The sequence below is a fragment of the Pongo pygmaeus genome, chromosome 5, assembly GCF_028885625.2.
Source record: "Pongo pygmaeus isolate AG05252 chromosome 5, NHGRI_mPonPyg2-v2.0_pri, whole genome shotgun sequence".
NCBI lineage: Eukaryota > Metazoa > Chordata > Mammalia > Primates > Hominidae > Pongo > Pongo pygmaeus.
This window is the reverse complement of record NC_072378.2, coordinates 123,662,627-123,676,567: the sequence shown is the minus strand read 5'-3', so window position 1 is coordinate 123,676,567 and position 13,941 is coordinate 123,662,627. Positions and strand designations below refer to the sequence as shown.

At 35.1% G+C, this 13,941-nt stretch overlaps 1 protein-coding gene across 1 annotated transcript in view; it reads left to right on the top strand.

Moving 5' to 3' along the window:
• The window catches only part of TRDN (triadin), a 421,845-nt gene that overhangs the window by 160,065 nt on the left and 247,839 nt on the right, over positions 1-13,941 (top strand). Inside the window, exon 10 of the mRNA XM_054492187.2 lies at positions 6,754-6,831. Within this exon, the coding sequence (XP_054348162.2) occupies positions 6,754-6,831 (78 nt within the window). The remainder of the gene's footprint in view (positions 1-6,753; positions 6,832-13,941) is intronic.

Here is a 13,941-nt window from a genome sequence, read left to right as displayed (position 1 = left end):
TATTACCTTTATCATTTTTAATCAAAAGAATGCATGAAATATGTATTTGGCTGCTATTCTTGCTTTCCATCAAAGTGAATACGCAAATATGTAATAACACATGGAAATATATTAGGGAAGCTTTTAATCAGGAAGCAAAGAAACTGTTCCAGTGGAAACATTTTGGCCTGGAGGATGTCCTTTGATCTAAGAAGTTTAAGCTGTTGGTGTTTTAAACACCTTATAGTAGGGTCACATAGCCAATTCATGTTAAGTAATTCATTTGCTTAAAACTTTTCTAAAATTGTGAAAAAAAAACCCTTGAGAGTTAATTAACAATAAGATGTATAATTGGGATAACCAAATAAGCCATCTCTGGCTTCTTCACTGGTGATCTTCTATACAAGTACTCCAGCAAAGTGAAAACTATATAATGCAAGAGGCAATAAAGACTAAGCAAATGAGTTCATAAGTTGCTGGGTGAATGGAAAATTTTCTGCCCTTATTATGGCACTGTACTTGTTTGTTCCCAGATACTCAAGTCAAATTATAAAAGTCATCATCCTTGACTTATTTTTCTCACTTGCCACATCAAATTCATTAAGTCTTATTAGGTCTACTTTAAAACGTACTGTGAATTTATCCACTTCTCTACAACTTCTGATTTTCATTGACCATACATTTACGATCACTACCCATTACTCCGAAAGACATTCCTTATAACATTTCCCTGATAAATTTTTATAGGGTACTCAATTCCTTTTTACTTATTTAGTTGCTATTTTTTTGTCTCTGCCCACTGGAGTCTCCATGAATTAGGGGATTTTTTTCTATATTGTTCACTGCTATAACTCCATGTCCTAGAAAAGGGTCTGATACTGAGTAGGCACTCAATAAGTATTTCTTGCATGAATGAATGAGTTTACACTGCTCCTATGTAGTCCAAGCCAGCTTGGGTTATTTCAGTAGTCTCCAACTGATCTGATACAGCTCATATCCTTTTCTTTACAACATTATTTTTGTTCACACAGCAGCCAGTGATCTTTTAAAATCCTATCATGCTAAAGCCTTTCAAAGGCTTACTATTGCCCTTAGGACAAATCCAAAGTCACATGAGCAGCCTAAAATGTTCTACGTGTGTTCAGGTGATTTGCACAAAACTCCATATAGTTTAGTGGGGTCCTGCCCTTCCTTCACTATCCAGTTTAGCATAGTCTCTTTCTCCAGTCATTCTCTGCCTCACCGCTCTATGCTTGCCATTCATTTATGAAATCTGAAATATTGTCTTGCTTTGTATCTCCCATCTCCTTCCATCACCAATGTAAGCTCCATGATACGGCCCTATCTTCACCATTGTCTCTCAGTAATTTCATTTGTACTATTATCTCCACAAACACTCACAACATCCCAGTGAACACAGATGTTATTATTCTTATTTTACCTTGAAACAACAGACCTAAGTTGGGTGATAATTGCCCATTTCCTGTCTGTCCCCTCACAAGACCAAGTCTCTTCAAGGCACTTTTACGTATCTTGTCCATCATATACATTATTATATCCTCAGAGGAAGTCCTATATATGTTGTATGTTAATGACTCAAGAAATACATACTAATAAAAGAAGATAAAAAGAAAAAAATACACACTAAAAGATTTAATAAATAAAAGAATAAGGGTATGGGCTAGACACCTGAAATCCCAGTCCTTAGACCTGTGCAACATACCATATCCAGAACAAAAGGCTTAGCATCATAAATTTTAAAAGTGCCTCTCTAATATTAAAGATGAACCTTTGTTGTTAAGCCTTTGCCACTAACTGAAAGAGCAAATTATTAGTTGTAGAAAATTGAGAGACTGAAAAAGTACTGAGCTCATACTGTTCTGGAACAGAACAAGGCAGAAGTTGTAGTGCTGAGAACGTTTTTGTTTTCTTTCTTTCTTCCTTCCTTATTTTCTCATTGAATCTCTGTCTCTCTATGCATCTGCCTTCTCTGTCTGTGTTTTCCATTCTCTGCCTTTCTCTCTTGTTCTCTGGCTCTGGCTCTGGCTCACTGGCTCTGTCTTTGTTTTTCCATCCAGGCCTCTTTCACACTGCTGTATCTTTCTTTGTATAGGACTTTATGGTTGCCCTTGGGGTTGAGAAGCCCCTGGAAGGAAGAAAAGAAATGCAAAGTACAGTGGTGACATTTAGCAATATACAAATGAAAGGTATAAGGATGTCTATGTTTGAAGTAAAAACCTCCTGTGCCTGCCCACCTCACACAAACTCCTGAACTTCTTCAGATTATTCCCAGTTGGAGAGGTCTTTGTTTAATAGGCAAATTTGAACATCTCTGATTATTATATGAGTGGCAATTCAATTATTTTTAATAGATGGGGTTGGGAAAGGGAGGAGTGGTTGGCACCCCATATCTCTAGGGTCTCCTCCTTCCATCTCTAAATGGTCCAAAACTACAAGGCAGAAGCAAGTGATAGTAAGGAAGCATGAAGGTCAAGGTGTCCCTATTAACACACGACCTTAGTACAATCACATGTCTCAGCCTAAAATATAAAACAATCTTTTCATTTAATTTTAGTATTTGTTAAATTCCAAACTTTGAAAATATTCCACATCTTACAAAAGTAGTCTAGGAAACTTATACCAATACATAAGCAATATTATTGCTTTAATAAACTTGACTATCATTTCCTTATTAAACTCATATCTTCTCACTTTACTTTTAGTCATAGATTTACAAATGCCTTCTATGAACCTGAAAGAACAAATTGACACAGGGATTTGTGATTATTTCATATATTGTGTGTTTTTAATGTAAATAAATTTTAACACAATGGTTACTTGGAGGTCCTCATACCTTTCCAGTCCCAGGATTTATTGCCATTCATTGTTTGCAGGATTGGGGTTCTTCCAAAATGTTCAGAGTTCTCTGGATGTAACTCTCCATACTTCCAGGAAAATCCAATGAGGGTCTATGACATAAAATCTTTATTAGGTGTTAGAGAAAAAAATAGCCTTAACATTTGTTACAAGATAGAGGGAGTAGGCTTCAGTTGTTCAGAAATGGTTTTCAATCAGAGAATCTGATTCATAAAGAAACTAGATAGATTAAACTTTAGTGTAGTGAATTGTTTTTTTCCTTCATGCAATCAGAATTCAGCTCATAGCCTCCTACCTTGACAAGATTTTGAGTAATCTCATTCATCATTTCTAGCAAAGTAAAGAAAACATCAGTAACTTAGATCATTAGAATGAATGCACACTGTACACTAGCCCCAAAAGAATTTGACTAAATCAAAAACAACCAAATTGACTTGTACGGAAAAGAACTCAGAACAATAAAATATTAGCAATTTGCCAACCTACCACCCAGGTATTATGGAAATAAGCCAGCCCAAATCACTCAAGGAACAGAAATGAAGCCAACTTACCGTGTTTGAATGTCAGAGGGATTTTCAGGTAATAGCTTGTAAAATGAAGGGCACCTTTAGAGTTCGAATGTAAATTTCAACAGCCTAAATCTTTCCTTCAGAGAGTAACAATCTTCAGGAATTCCAAAAGAATATATTCCTAATAAAATTATAAGCCTCTTTTCTGCAAATGAATTCTGCTATTTCTGTCATGTTCAATTTTCTTTGTTTTTGTTTTCTTCAAAAGTCAGCTTCAAATCTTCTTGTGAAATTAGATGGGATGTAAATTGTAAATACATTATCGGGAAAAGAATTAATATTTTGAGTATCTGCCATGCACTGGGTGCTTCATCACTTAATCTCTATAACACCCCTACAACTATCCACATTTTATAAACACCTTAACAGAAGCTTGGAGATGTTATGAGATTTTCAAATGTACACAGCTTCTAAGTGACAGATCTGAAGCTATCACTTAACACCCATGTGACTCCTAAGCATGCAGTCTTTATGCTAAACAACTCTGATTTTGTTGTAGAGCTGTATTATAAATATAATATTACATTTAATATAATTCATTATGTATTATTATATGTTATATAATGTATTCATTCACCTAACAAAACGATTTGTGATTTCAATAAGATTCTCTGACATTACTTATTATATGAGTCAGGACCAAAGTCGTGTGTCATGTTCAAGTATGACCCATCTGATTTGTTTTGGTGCACCCTAACACAACAAAAACTTGTCCTGAGTTAGTAATTCCCTGCCAGGGCTAGTATCACTGTCACCATGGAGACAGGCAGCCATCTGGCCTCTCCTTTCTTTTTTTAATTTTTTTTGCTTGTGGTCCTACTTTCCCATTGTACCCATTGTGTCCACTGCCTTACAACCATGCCGTCAGCCATGTTAGAGAGCAGAATAAAAAGAGCATTATAGTTGTGGAGAATTTCTGATATCAACTGCATATTGCACTTTATGCTGCAGAAGCACCAGTTTGTGTGTTTTAATAAATACATATATTTTGGCATCCAGGCTTTTTTTTTTTAATTTACCACATACCTTCCACCTGGAATCCCTCCGTCTTCCCCATTCTTCCTTACCTGGCAGGCTCCTTTTAGGCTGTTAACTTACTCTCTTTCAAGACTCTTTCTGCAGTATATCCTTTGTATATATGATTTTCCTTCAACACACTGTCATGTAATGATCTGTCTAGAGGTCTGTTTCAGCCAGTATGTTGGTAACTTCTAGAAGGCAGGGTTTGGGTTTAATAATTCTTCAGTGCTGGTATATAATAAGTATGCAATAAAGTTGTTTTAAATAAAATAATAACTTTATATTTCCTTCAGATAAATCTAAATATATGTAATAGTGTAAATTATGTGAAATTTCCAGGGAAATAATTTTATATATTGTATAATAAGTTCCTCAATAACTCAACAAGACAATAAAAGACTATAATTATACACCCACTACTATTCACCAAGGTATATGACAGGGTAGAAAGCAGCTTAGACTTAACAGGCACCATTCTATGAAGATATCGATCTATCTTAGTATTTAGAAACAATTGATGTATATTTATGGACACTTGTATTTTAAAAGTTTGGTCATTTAACTGACTCCTTCTTTGTCCTTGTAGCTTATTTTCAAAGCTACAAAATACCACCTTACCTTAGAATTATTTTTTCAAGAATGGCCCTCAAACAAGGTTGGGGAATAGATCTTTCTAAGTATATATCCCTTTGACCCACTGACAAAGTAGAAACTTAGAGTAGAGGCTTCACTCCTCTGTCCCTCATCTGCTATAGTCGTGGACTCCTGATAGATGACCCTTCTGTTAGGCTTAGGCAATCTGAGAGGAGCTTTAAGAACTGCAACTTGGGAACCTGCATTGAAATCCAATTCCACTTATTAGGAGCTGAGAAGCCTAAACTCTGGTTAACCTCAGTTTTAAAAACTATAAAATGAGACTAATATGCACATCCTAAAGTGCTTGTGAAGATTAAATGACTTAATACAGGAAAACCATTTGGATCATTCTTGGCACATAGTAAACACTACATAAATGTTAGTTAGGGAAAGATAATGTGGATCAACCTTCTCTTTAGTGTTCCCAGCCTTACTTTCTTATTTGCTAACTAAAAAATAAACTTCCATGTTATATTATGTTTAAGTCAATCTTTACTTCCATAAGGAAAGAAATTAACAGTATTATAAATGGATATTTTTCTAGGCATATGGCCTGTAAGTTATGAAACAGTATGTTTGGCTTCTATACATACTTAAACATGCTCAGTAATCAATCTATATGGGTGTAACAACTACAAGAACCGTATATGATGAACAGAGCTCCATGTGGCATGAGGGCCTAGGCCTGAAATGTGGTGTTTGTGCAACTCTAATTACTTTGCTTGCTAAACCATATTACACCATAGATAACTAATTTTGGTGAATTCTAAAAAAGGAAAACTTTCAGTAAGCAGGTAGGTCTGCTGACTTTTGATAATATCTAGTTGTCAGTGAGATTTTAGAAGGTACGCATGCCCATGTCACATGTTGATTTCTGGATTAAAAAACACACAGCAGAAGTTTATGGAATGAAAAGTAGTGATGAAATGTTTTGCAAGCAATTTATATGGGGTTATATGATAGCTAATGTTGAGAGTTCATGGCCTGGATGCTATTGGTTAATTAAAGAAATCACTTGGGATAAATCAGTACTTGGAAATGATTGTGGGTTGTCTTTCTTTCTCTCTCTCTCTTTGTTTTTGGCAGTTCATAATAAGCTCAGAGACTTGAGAGAAGCTTTCAAGGTTCCATAAAACTGAATATATTTTCTCTTTGGCTCATTATTTACTTAACTACAGGTCATTTATCATGGCAGGAAAAAATGTATCTGTTCAATAACAAAAGGCCTATGAATTTCAACCTTCTTTTATTGCTCATATTATATCATTTGAGAATTTTTAAATGGAAAAAAAGTGATTAATTTTATATTAAGATTCCCCCTCAGCTTCTGAGATTTTAGTTTCCATAATTTAGTGTGTATATTAAAAATAAATTGCTTAATTTGAGTACATGTACATTTTCCATTAATGAAGTCCAGTAGATATATTTAACATTGCGTATCCATCCCTGGAAAATAATATATTCAGAAATGGCTCTGAAGATAACTGAATCTGAGAAGGTATCTTCTTAAAGATCTCACTTAATAATAGCTTTCTTTTTGCATAATAATATGATTTATACTTGGCTTGGTATTATGAATTATGCATGTAGGGGACAGATCTAGCTTTTTAGTTGTGGATATTAGATTTGTTAATACTTTTTTTTTTCCAATGCCTACTTCTACATTGTATAGGACAAAGCCCAGCCATTCCACCTCCATTACCGACAGAACAAGCTTCCAGACCCACTCCGGCATCACCTGCCCTTGAAGGCAAGTACTTTTTTTTCTTAAAGATCTCTATTGTAGATAAAATAGAATGTAGAGGAACAACAACAACAAAAATAGTCACAAAGCAACAGCAAAATCCAATATTTTCTTAAATACTTTCAGTATGTCTAAACTATAATTTACTTTTCCTAAAATTGCAATTTGCTTCTTTTAGAAAACCAAAAATGTCCCCTTAAGATTCTATATTGGTGACCCTCAGCTTCTAGAAGGATGCCCACTCTAGCACTTTGGGAATCAAACAAAAAAATATAGGGACAAATAGATAAGTCTATGCCTTGCAACTCTTGGAGTTTTACCACAACTTGATCAATTTAGTCTCTGAAGAGGCTGGTGCCAGAGTTGCTGGGTTTGAATCTGAGCTCCACATTTTCCTAGCTTTGTAAATTTGAAAAGTTATTTAAATTAACTCTTCATGAGTTTTGCTATCTCTAAGATGATATAAGCAGAGCACTGATCTCCTAGCGTTATTGTGAGGATTGAAATATATATATACACACACACTCACACACAAATACTGTTTTATGTATATGTATAGTTTATAAGTACTATATACAACTGGTGGTTAATACTACTAATAATTCTTGAAAATATGATGTCTCAAGATCAGCATTGTAATAAATTTTGCTGGAACTTTAAAGTCATTTCTTTAAGTCTTCATTCATTTCTTAAACTTTTATTAAATCCCAAACATGGGATCATTTCAGATATTGTCCAAAATACTGGGGATTCACAGATGAATAGAAAACAGTTCCTTCTCTGTCGAGACTCAATTTGCCTATATAAAACACCAGTAATTAAAGCTAAAGCATCATTAATTTTTTACAAGAGTACAAATGGAGGTCTTCCTCAGATCACAGCAACCCTAGAAAGGGGTAGAAACCCCTAGCTCAGTCCCACATTGGAAAGGATCTTCTGTGTGCAACGTGGACACTCCAGCCTGCTTGTTCAAGATCTTCCCACTCAGCTCAACAACTGCCCATTGGCTTTGGCCATCCCTTGAGACTAAGTGATGACACTCATGAGGATTCATCCAGGAAGAGGTTACTATTGTATATCACTTACCTAGAGAGTAAACAAGTGATTTAGAAACAACCAGTCCAAAAAAAAAAAAAAAAAGAAAGAAAGAAAATAGACCAAAAAAATCAGAATTACATTTCTTTTGGCATTTGGACTGTAATAGTTCACACGACTTAAGAGAATTTGACACAAAACTGACTCTCTCACTCGCCAAAATGTTCATTGGACAAGACAACACCTATAAATAATAGCATTGCCTTAAGTTTTCATGGGATTCTAATTCTGTTGTTGTTTCCAGATGGACATAAAGCAAGGAATTCAGATTTCCCAACTTGAGGGAGACTTTGATAGTCAGATTATTCAAGTGTTTGATGCCAAGTTATCTCCTAGCGGAGGCTCATAAAACACCAAGTAGCAAATATTTTGCTTAGCAATCTGTCTCTTGGAAAAGGACGTGTCATTTGTTAAGTAGGACGCTTAGGTTCTGTTATTGTATTTATTTATTTTTTTTTATTTTTTATTTTTTTTTTCTTGAGACGGAGTCTCGCTCTGCTGCCGAGGCTGGAGTGCAGTGGCACCATCTCGGCTCACTGCAAGCTCCACCTCCCGGGTTCACGCCATTCTCCTGCCTCAGCCTCCCGAGTAGCTGGGACTACAGGCGCCCGCCACCACGCCCAGCTAATTTTTTGTATTTTTAGTAGAGACGGGGTTTCACCGTGTTAGCCAGGATGGTCTCAATTTCCTGACCTCGTGATCCACCCGCCTCGGCCTCCCAAAGTGCTGAGATTACAGGCGTGAGCTCCTGTTATTGTATTTAAAGAGCAATGTAATTTGACAGTTCATCCCAGAACCTAGTAATAGGCTGTGGTGAATAAAATAACAAGGTTTGAGGATCACAAGCCTTTGTCAGTGTCTTCTATGAAAGCTCGAAGGCTGCTAACCCAGAGCAGCTGGGGGAGTCTATATTATCAGGCAATGCTGAGATCATGGGCTTTGTCAGGACTTGCAGATGTGCTGCCTATGACTTCATTAACATAATTGATTAGGAGCTAGGACATATTTAGTATTAATCAGGCTGTTTTTAGTGAGGCTGATTATGCCAGTCCTCTTGATGCACTATTTTAGTCTGGAACTTCCTTAGAACCAAGTTGCAAAAAGAAAAAAAAAAGGCTTTATGTAAAAAGGAGGAATTTTCATGTGGCACTATAGTATGCTATTATATTTGAGGAATACAATTATAACAGGTCAAAATGTAGGGGAATGTACATATTTCAACTTTAATGTTTTTTAAAAGTAGAGCTCATGTAGAGATTAGATTATTAAATTTGTTCACAGGAGACTAGAAACAAATAAAACTTCATTAGTAGAAATCTAAAAAAAATGTGGCTCTCTCTATGGGTAAAAGAATATTACAAATCTGTAAAGCCAATACTACACATCTTTAAAGCCCATAAAAGCCTTCTTTGTGCTTTCATAGCACTTAAGAAACAAAACTTCCACAGTACTTACTTTGTTCTGGGAAGTATCTGTGTACTTCTTATCTCAGTCCACTTATTTAGTGCCTTGAAATTGGTCTTGCCTTTCTTGGATTTCCGTGTTGTCCCCACATTGCATGCTTTGTCTGCCGTAATGAAGTTTTTATTACTTTGAATTTTTTGATACAAAGGGACTAATTATATATTAAATCATTTATTTCCTTTGACTCTTATTTTATGTTTTAGAATTTGTTTGGCCAGGAAAAATTGGCTACAATACGTTTTGAAAAGATCTTATACAATAACCACTTCACATCATCATTCTGGTCATTGTTGTCAATTTGTATTTAATTATTGATATAACTGAAACTAATTTAAAATGAACCTAATGTAAATATAATATTAATTCTCATCTTTTAAGCAATTTTGAATTCCCATGTCTATTGGGAGCTCTTACTAGGGCTGAAATGCCTACAAGTTCAAACGGACAGTGTAGTTATCCATTTCTTTCACAAATGGGGCTGACTTATGTGAGTTTTTTCCTCAAATCAAATAGTATCTTATAATATTAACATTATAGGTGATTTTAGCTCTTAGCATGAAAGGTCCTTTATCATCAAATGTTTTTCAGCATTCCTGCTAACCTCTTACCCCGAGAACTGTATTTCTCAGAATCCTCAGTGGTTAAACAGAACAACTTCAGGCAATGTTGCCCGCCCTCTTCCCAATTACCAAGGAAGGCAGAAAAGCTGTTTCATAAAATCCTTGTATAAGCAAAATTACCATATATGATTCCATTCATCTTTAATCAACAATACCAGATAATTTCTTTCCCACTACTTTCACCCACATGTAATTATTGGGCATTTAGTATAAAATTACCAGGACTCCTCTGTTGTGGCAAAGATGTGGAAGGAAGAAGTTAAGTTATACTTAAATTACTTTTAATATTTCATTAAATAGCTGCAATTTACATGAATGAAGTCGAATAGAGAAAGGCAAATTACTATCAAGTACCCTATATCTTGTTGAATAAATATATAACTAGTACTTAGTCTTGCAATTATAAATAATATTATAAATGCTAACACTTGTATGTGAACAAGAGAACTCTGGAGAGAAGACCAGAGTCCTGCCCAATCTCAGCTTTGATACTAATGAGTTGTACGGTCTTTGACAAATCAATTGACTTCTTAGGAACTCAATTTCTTCACCTGTGAACCAAACTTAAATAGTCTCTAAAGTCCCTCTATGCTTTATACCCAAAGATTTCACATCCGTATTTTTCAGGCTGGTAGATTGGTAACAAACTGCCAGAAGAACAGAGTGAACCCTACATAGCTTTGCCTAGTGGCTAAATAGCAACTGTAGACATGATAGAGATGTTAAACTTGTTGGGACAATGGATAATACTATGAAGCATTATTTACTGAAACACAAAAATAAGTTATATAAATCATAAAGGCTGTAAAAGTTGGGAGGAAGATGAGATGTAAGTGAGGCAAGGTTATCAAGTGAAACTGCAAGTTTTTCATTGAGCCATAAAGAGTAAGTTAGTTGAATTTGTATAGATACAGAGGAGAAAGGAATATTATATAAAATTTATTGTAAGATAATTTTTTACCATAGGATGCATCTGAAGACAATATTCTACAGGAGCTAGTAAGGTTTTATTTACAATTCTATTAAACCAAGAACTTTATTACCTTAGCTCCTCAGTAAGATATATCCTGAGAAGTAAAAAAAAAAATAAAATAATAAAATAGAAATTTGGCCTCAATTTTTATTTCATTAACTCTATGACACAATAGATTTTCTTGAACGTCAGGTCAATATAATATTTTGCTTTGTTTTGTGGAGAAATAAAGTCATATCTTTTAGAGACTATTTAAGATTTTTAATAGGATTGCCTTTAGTTACAAATTATGATAAAATATATAAACCAAACTACTTTTACCACCTATTTAATTTAAACAGTTGCTAATAACAATATAGCACATTTTCTAGCACAGTTAGATACTCAACCATTGGTTGCTGTTAATATTTTTTATATCAGGAAATTTCTTATACACATAAAAACCATTAATTTTATGGTAGCTCTTTATTGGTATCCATAGAAGCTAGTAAGGTGATTGCTTTCATGACATTGGTCAATATACATAAAACTCTAACATAATTTTTCAATACAGGACTGGAACCATATCTTGGAATGCTTTGTATACACAGCTAAAGCTTTTACATGTCCTGATAGACTCCGTGATACTGCTTAAGCAATTGAGCAGAGAGTAGTATGATTAACTTTGTCTTTAAGATTATGTGTCAACTATAGAAAGGATGAATTGGTGAGTGGTGAGCTTAACAGTTGGGAGTATAAGACAAATTTAGGAGAATACTGCCCATGGGAAAACTTATGCTACTTTTCTTTTTAAACAATCGCATTTTACTCTCAAAACAATTTCAAGTAGTGAATATGATTTATGTCATTTTAAAGAGAAGATCAGAGAAATCAAGTAAATTGCCTAAGATAACACATCTCTAAAAATGGTATAACTGGAATTGGAAGCCAGGTGTCTCCTACCAAGGCTCAGTCTATTTCCATTATCCTAAAATGGCAATTAAGTCTTACAGCTGAGTATAATTGATACAGTTCTTATCTGATTTGGCTAATTGAATGGCATTAAGAATAAGAACAGGTTTTGAGAGATAATAATGAGTTACATTTGGGGCTTGCTGGGTGTATTGGGGTCCCTGGAACATTTGCATGAGTGATTAAAAGAGTTTAATGAATATAGTATTTTTAAAGGTTTTCAGGGTTATGGTGGAGTCCCCAAGAGCTAGCCAAAGTAGGAAACCTTTATCACTCCTATGTCTGAAGAGGCAAGATAATAGAATGGTTTAGACATCCAGAAAGCCTTATAGCTTTAGGGAAGAGATGTCCAATCAGAACATCTGAAGGTCGTGTCCTTCAGTAGGGGACCACAACCACCCACCAACACTCTGTAAAATGATGTATGTAAAATTCTCAGTGATCCTGGGAGGAAACTAGAGAACAAATGCCCAGATCTCTCTCTTTGTCTTACTCTATTATCTCTTGATGTTGCTCTCATAGGCCAAAACAGCCCACATTCAGAGGACATGGGGCTTGATTAATGTAACCCATAAGCATCAGGGTGGAGAGGGACCTAGAGAGAACATGGAGACTACATGTCAGGCAGGATGTTGAGCTTGGTCCACACAAGTGGTAGTCTGCAGTGGACAACTGAATATATGAGTCAGGAGTTTACAAATGAGGGAGATACAGATATTGAAGTCATAAGTTAGCCCTGGCACAGCATTTCTTGGAGTATGTTATGAGAAACTCTAGTTCTATGATATTATTTGTTAAAAACAGTTTTCATGACAAAACACTTTTGGGCATCTTAATATATTTTTTCTTTTGCATTCACAATGCACACACGCATATATCAAAGGATCCAAAAAGTTCTGTATGTTAAGGAAATCTGTTTAACTTTTTTAAACCAGTGTTCCCATGTTTGTTTTTTTTAATTACAGAAATATTTCTATTTCTGATAATACTCATCAATTTCCTAAGGAGCAAATGATCTCAAAAACACTGTCATACAAAGGTTAGCTTCAAATATAACTAAAGAGCAGGTCAGCCATGAATCTGAGGCTGTTTAGAACACAGCATAGACCCAAGAAAGGAAATGTAGAACACATTGATTTAGTCAGCATTCTCCAGAGAAACAAAACCAGTAGGAGACATCTATCTCTCTATCTATCTATTGAAAAAATGTTTATGTTAAAGGATTGGCTGATGCAGCTGCAGGGGCTAGTAAGTCCAAAATCTGCAGGGCATGCAGGCAGTCTGAGGACCCAGGGAATAGTTTATTTTGCAGTCTTGAGTCTGAAGGCAGTCTGAAAGAAGACTTCCTTCCTCCTTGGGGGACTTCAGTCTTTTCTCTTTAAGGCCTTCAACTGATTAGACAAGGCCTATCCCACATTACAGAGGGTAACCTGCTTTATTCAAAGTCTATGATTTAAATGTGAATTACATCTAAAAACTACCTTCATAGAAACATCTAGACTTATCTTTGATCAAATAAGTGTTACCGAAGCCTACCCGAATTGATGCGTAAAATTAGCTATCACAAATATCATTAGAATACAAACTGATAAAGCCAAGGATGAGAAAATATGAAAGAGAAAAGAGTATAACAGGCCCCAGTGCTCCAGAGAGATGGATAACACAAAGATTGGCCAGGAAAATTTATATTTGTCAATTAGAAAATTATGCTCATCTACTCTTGACTTCTAAATTTTCTCTCTGCTACATATAAATGAGGATGCAGTAGTCATGAGTTTGAACTAAACGGTCAACTGTAAGATTTTTATTAGTTCCCTTAATCTCTGAAAGACTGGGTTTCCTCATCTGCCAGATGATATTTACTAGTAGGATTTAGTAGTGCTTTGGGAAGAAAAAAGTTTTGGAGAGAAAGCTGTGATGGCGGAGGCTTGGGAAACTAGATTAAGAATGGAATCTTTAGAATATTTTGTTTTGGGTCGTATGATGTTGACTATTTGAGATATTTTAATAAAG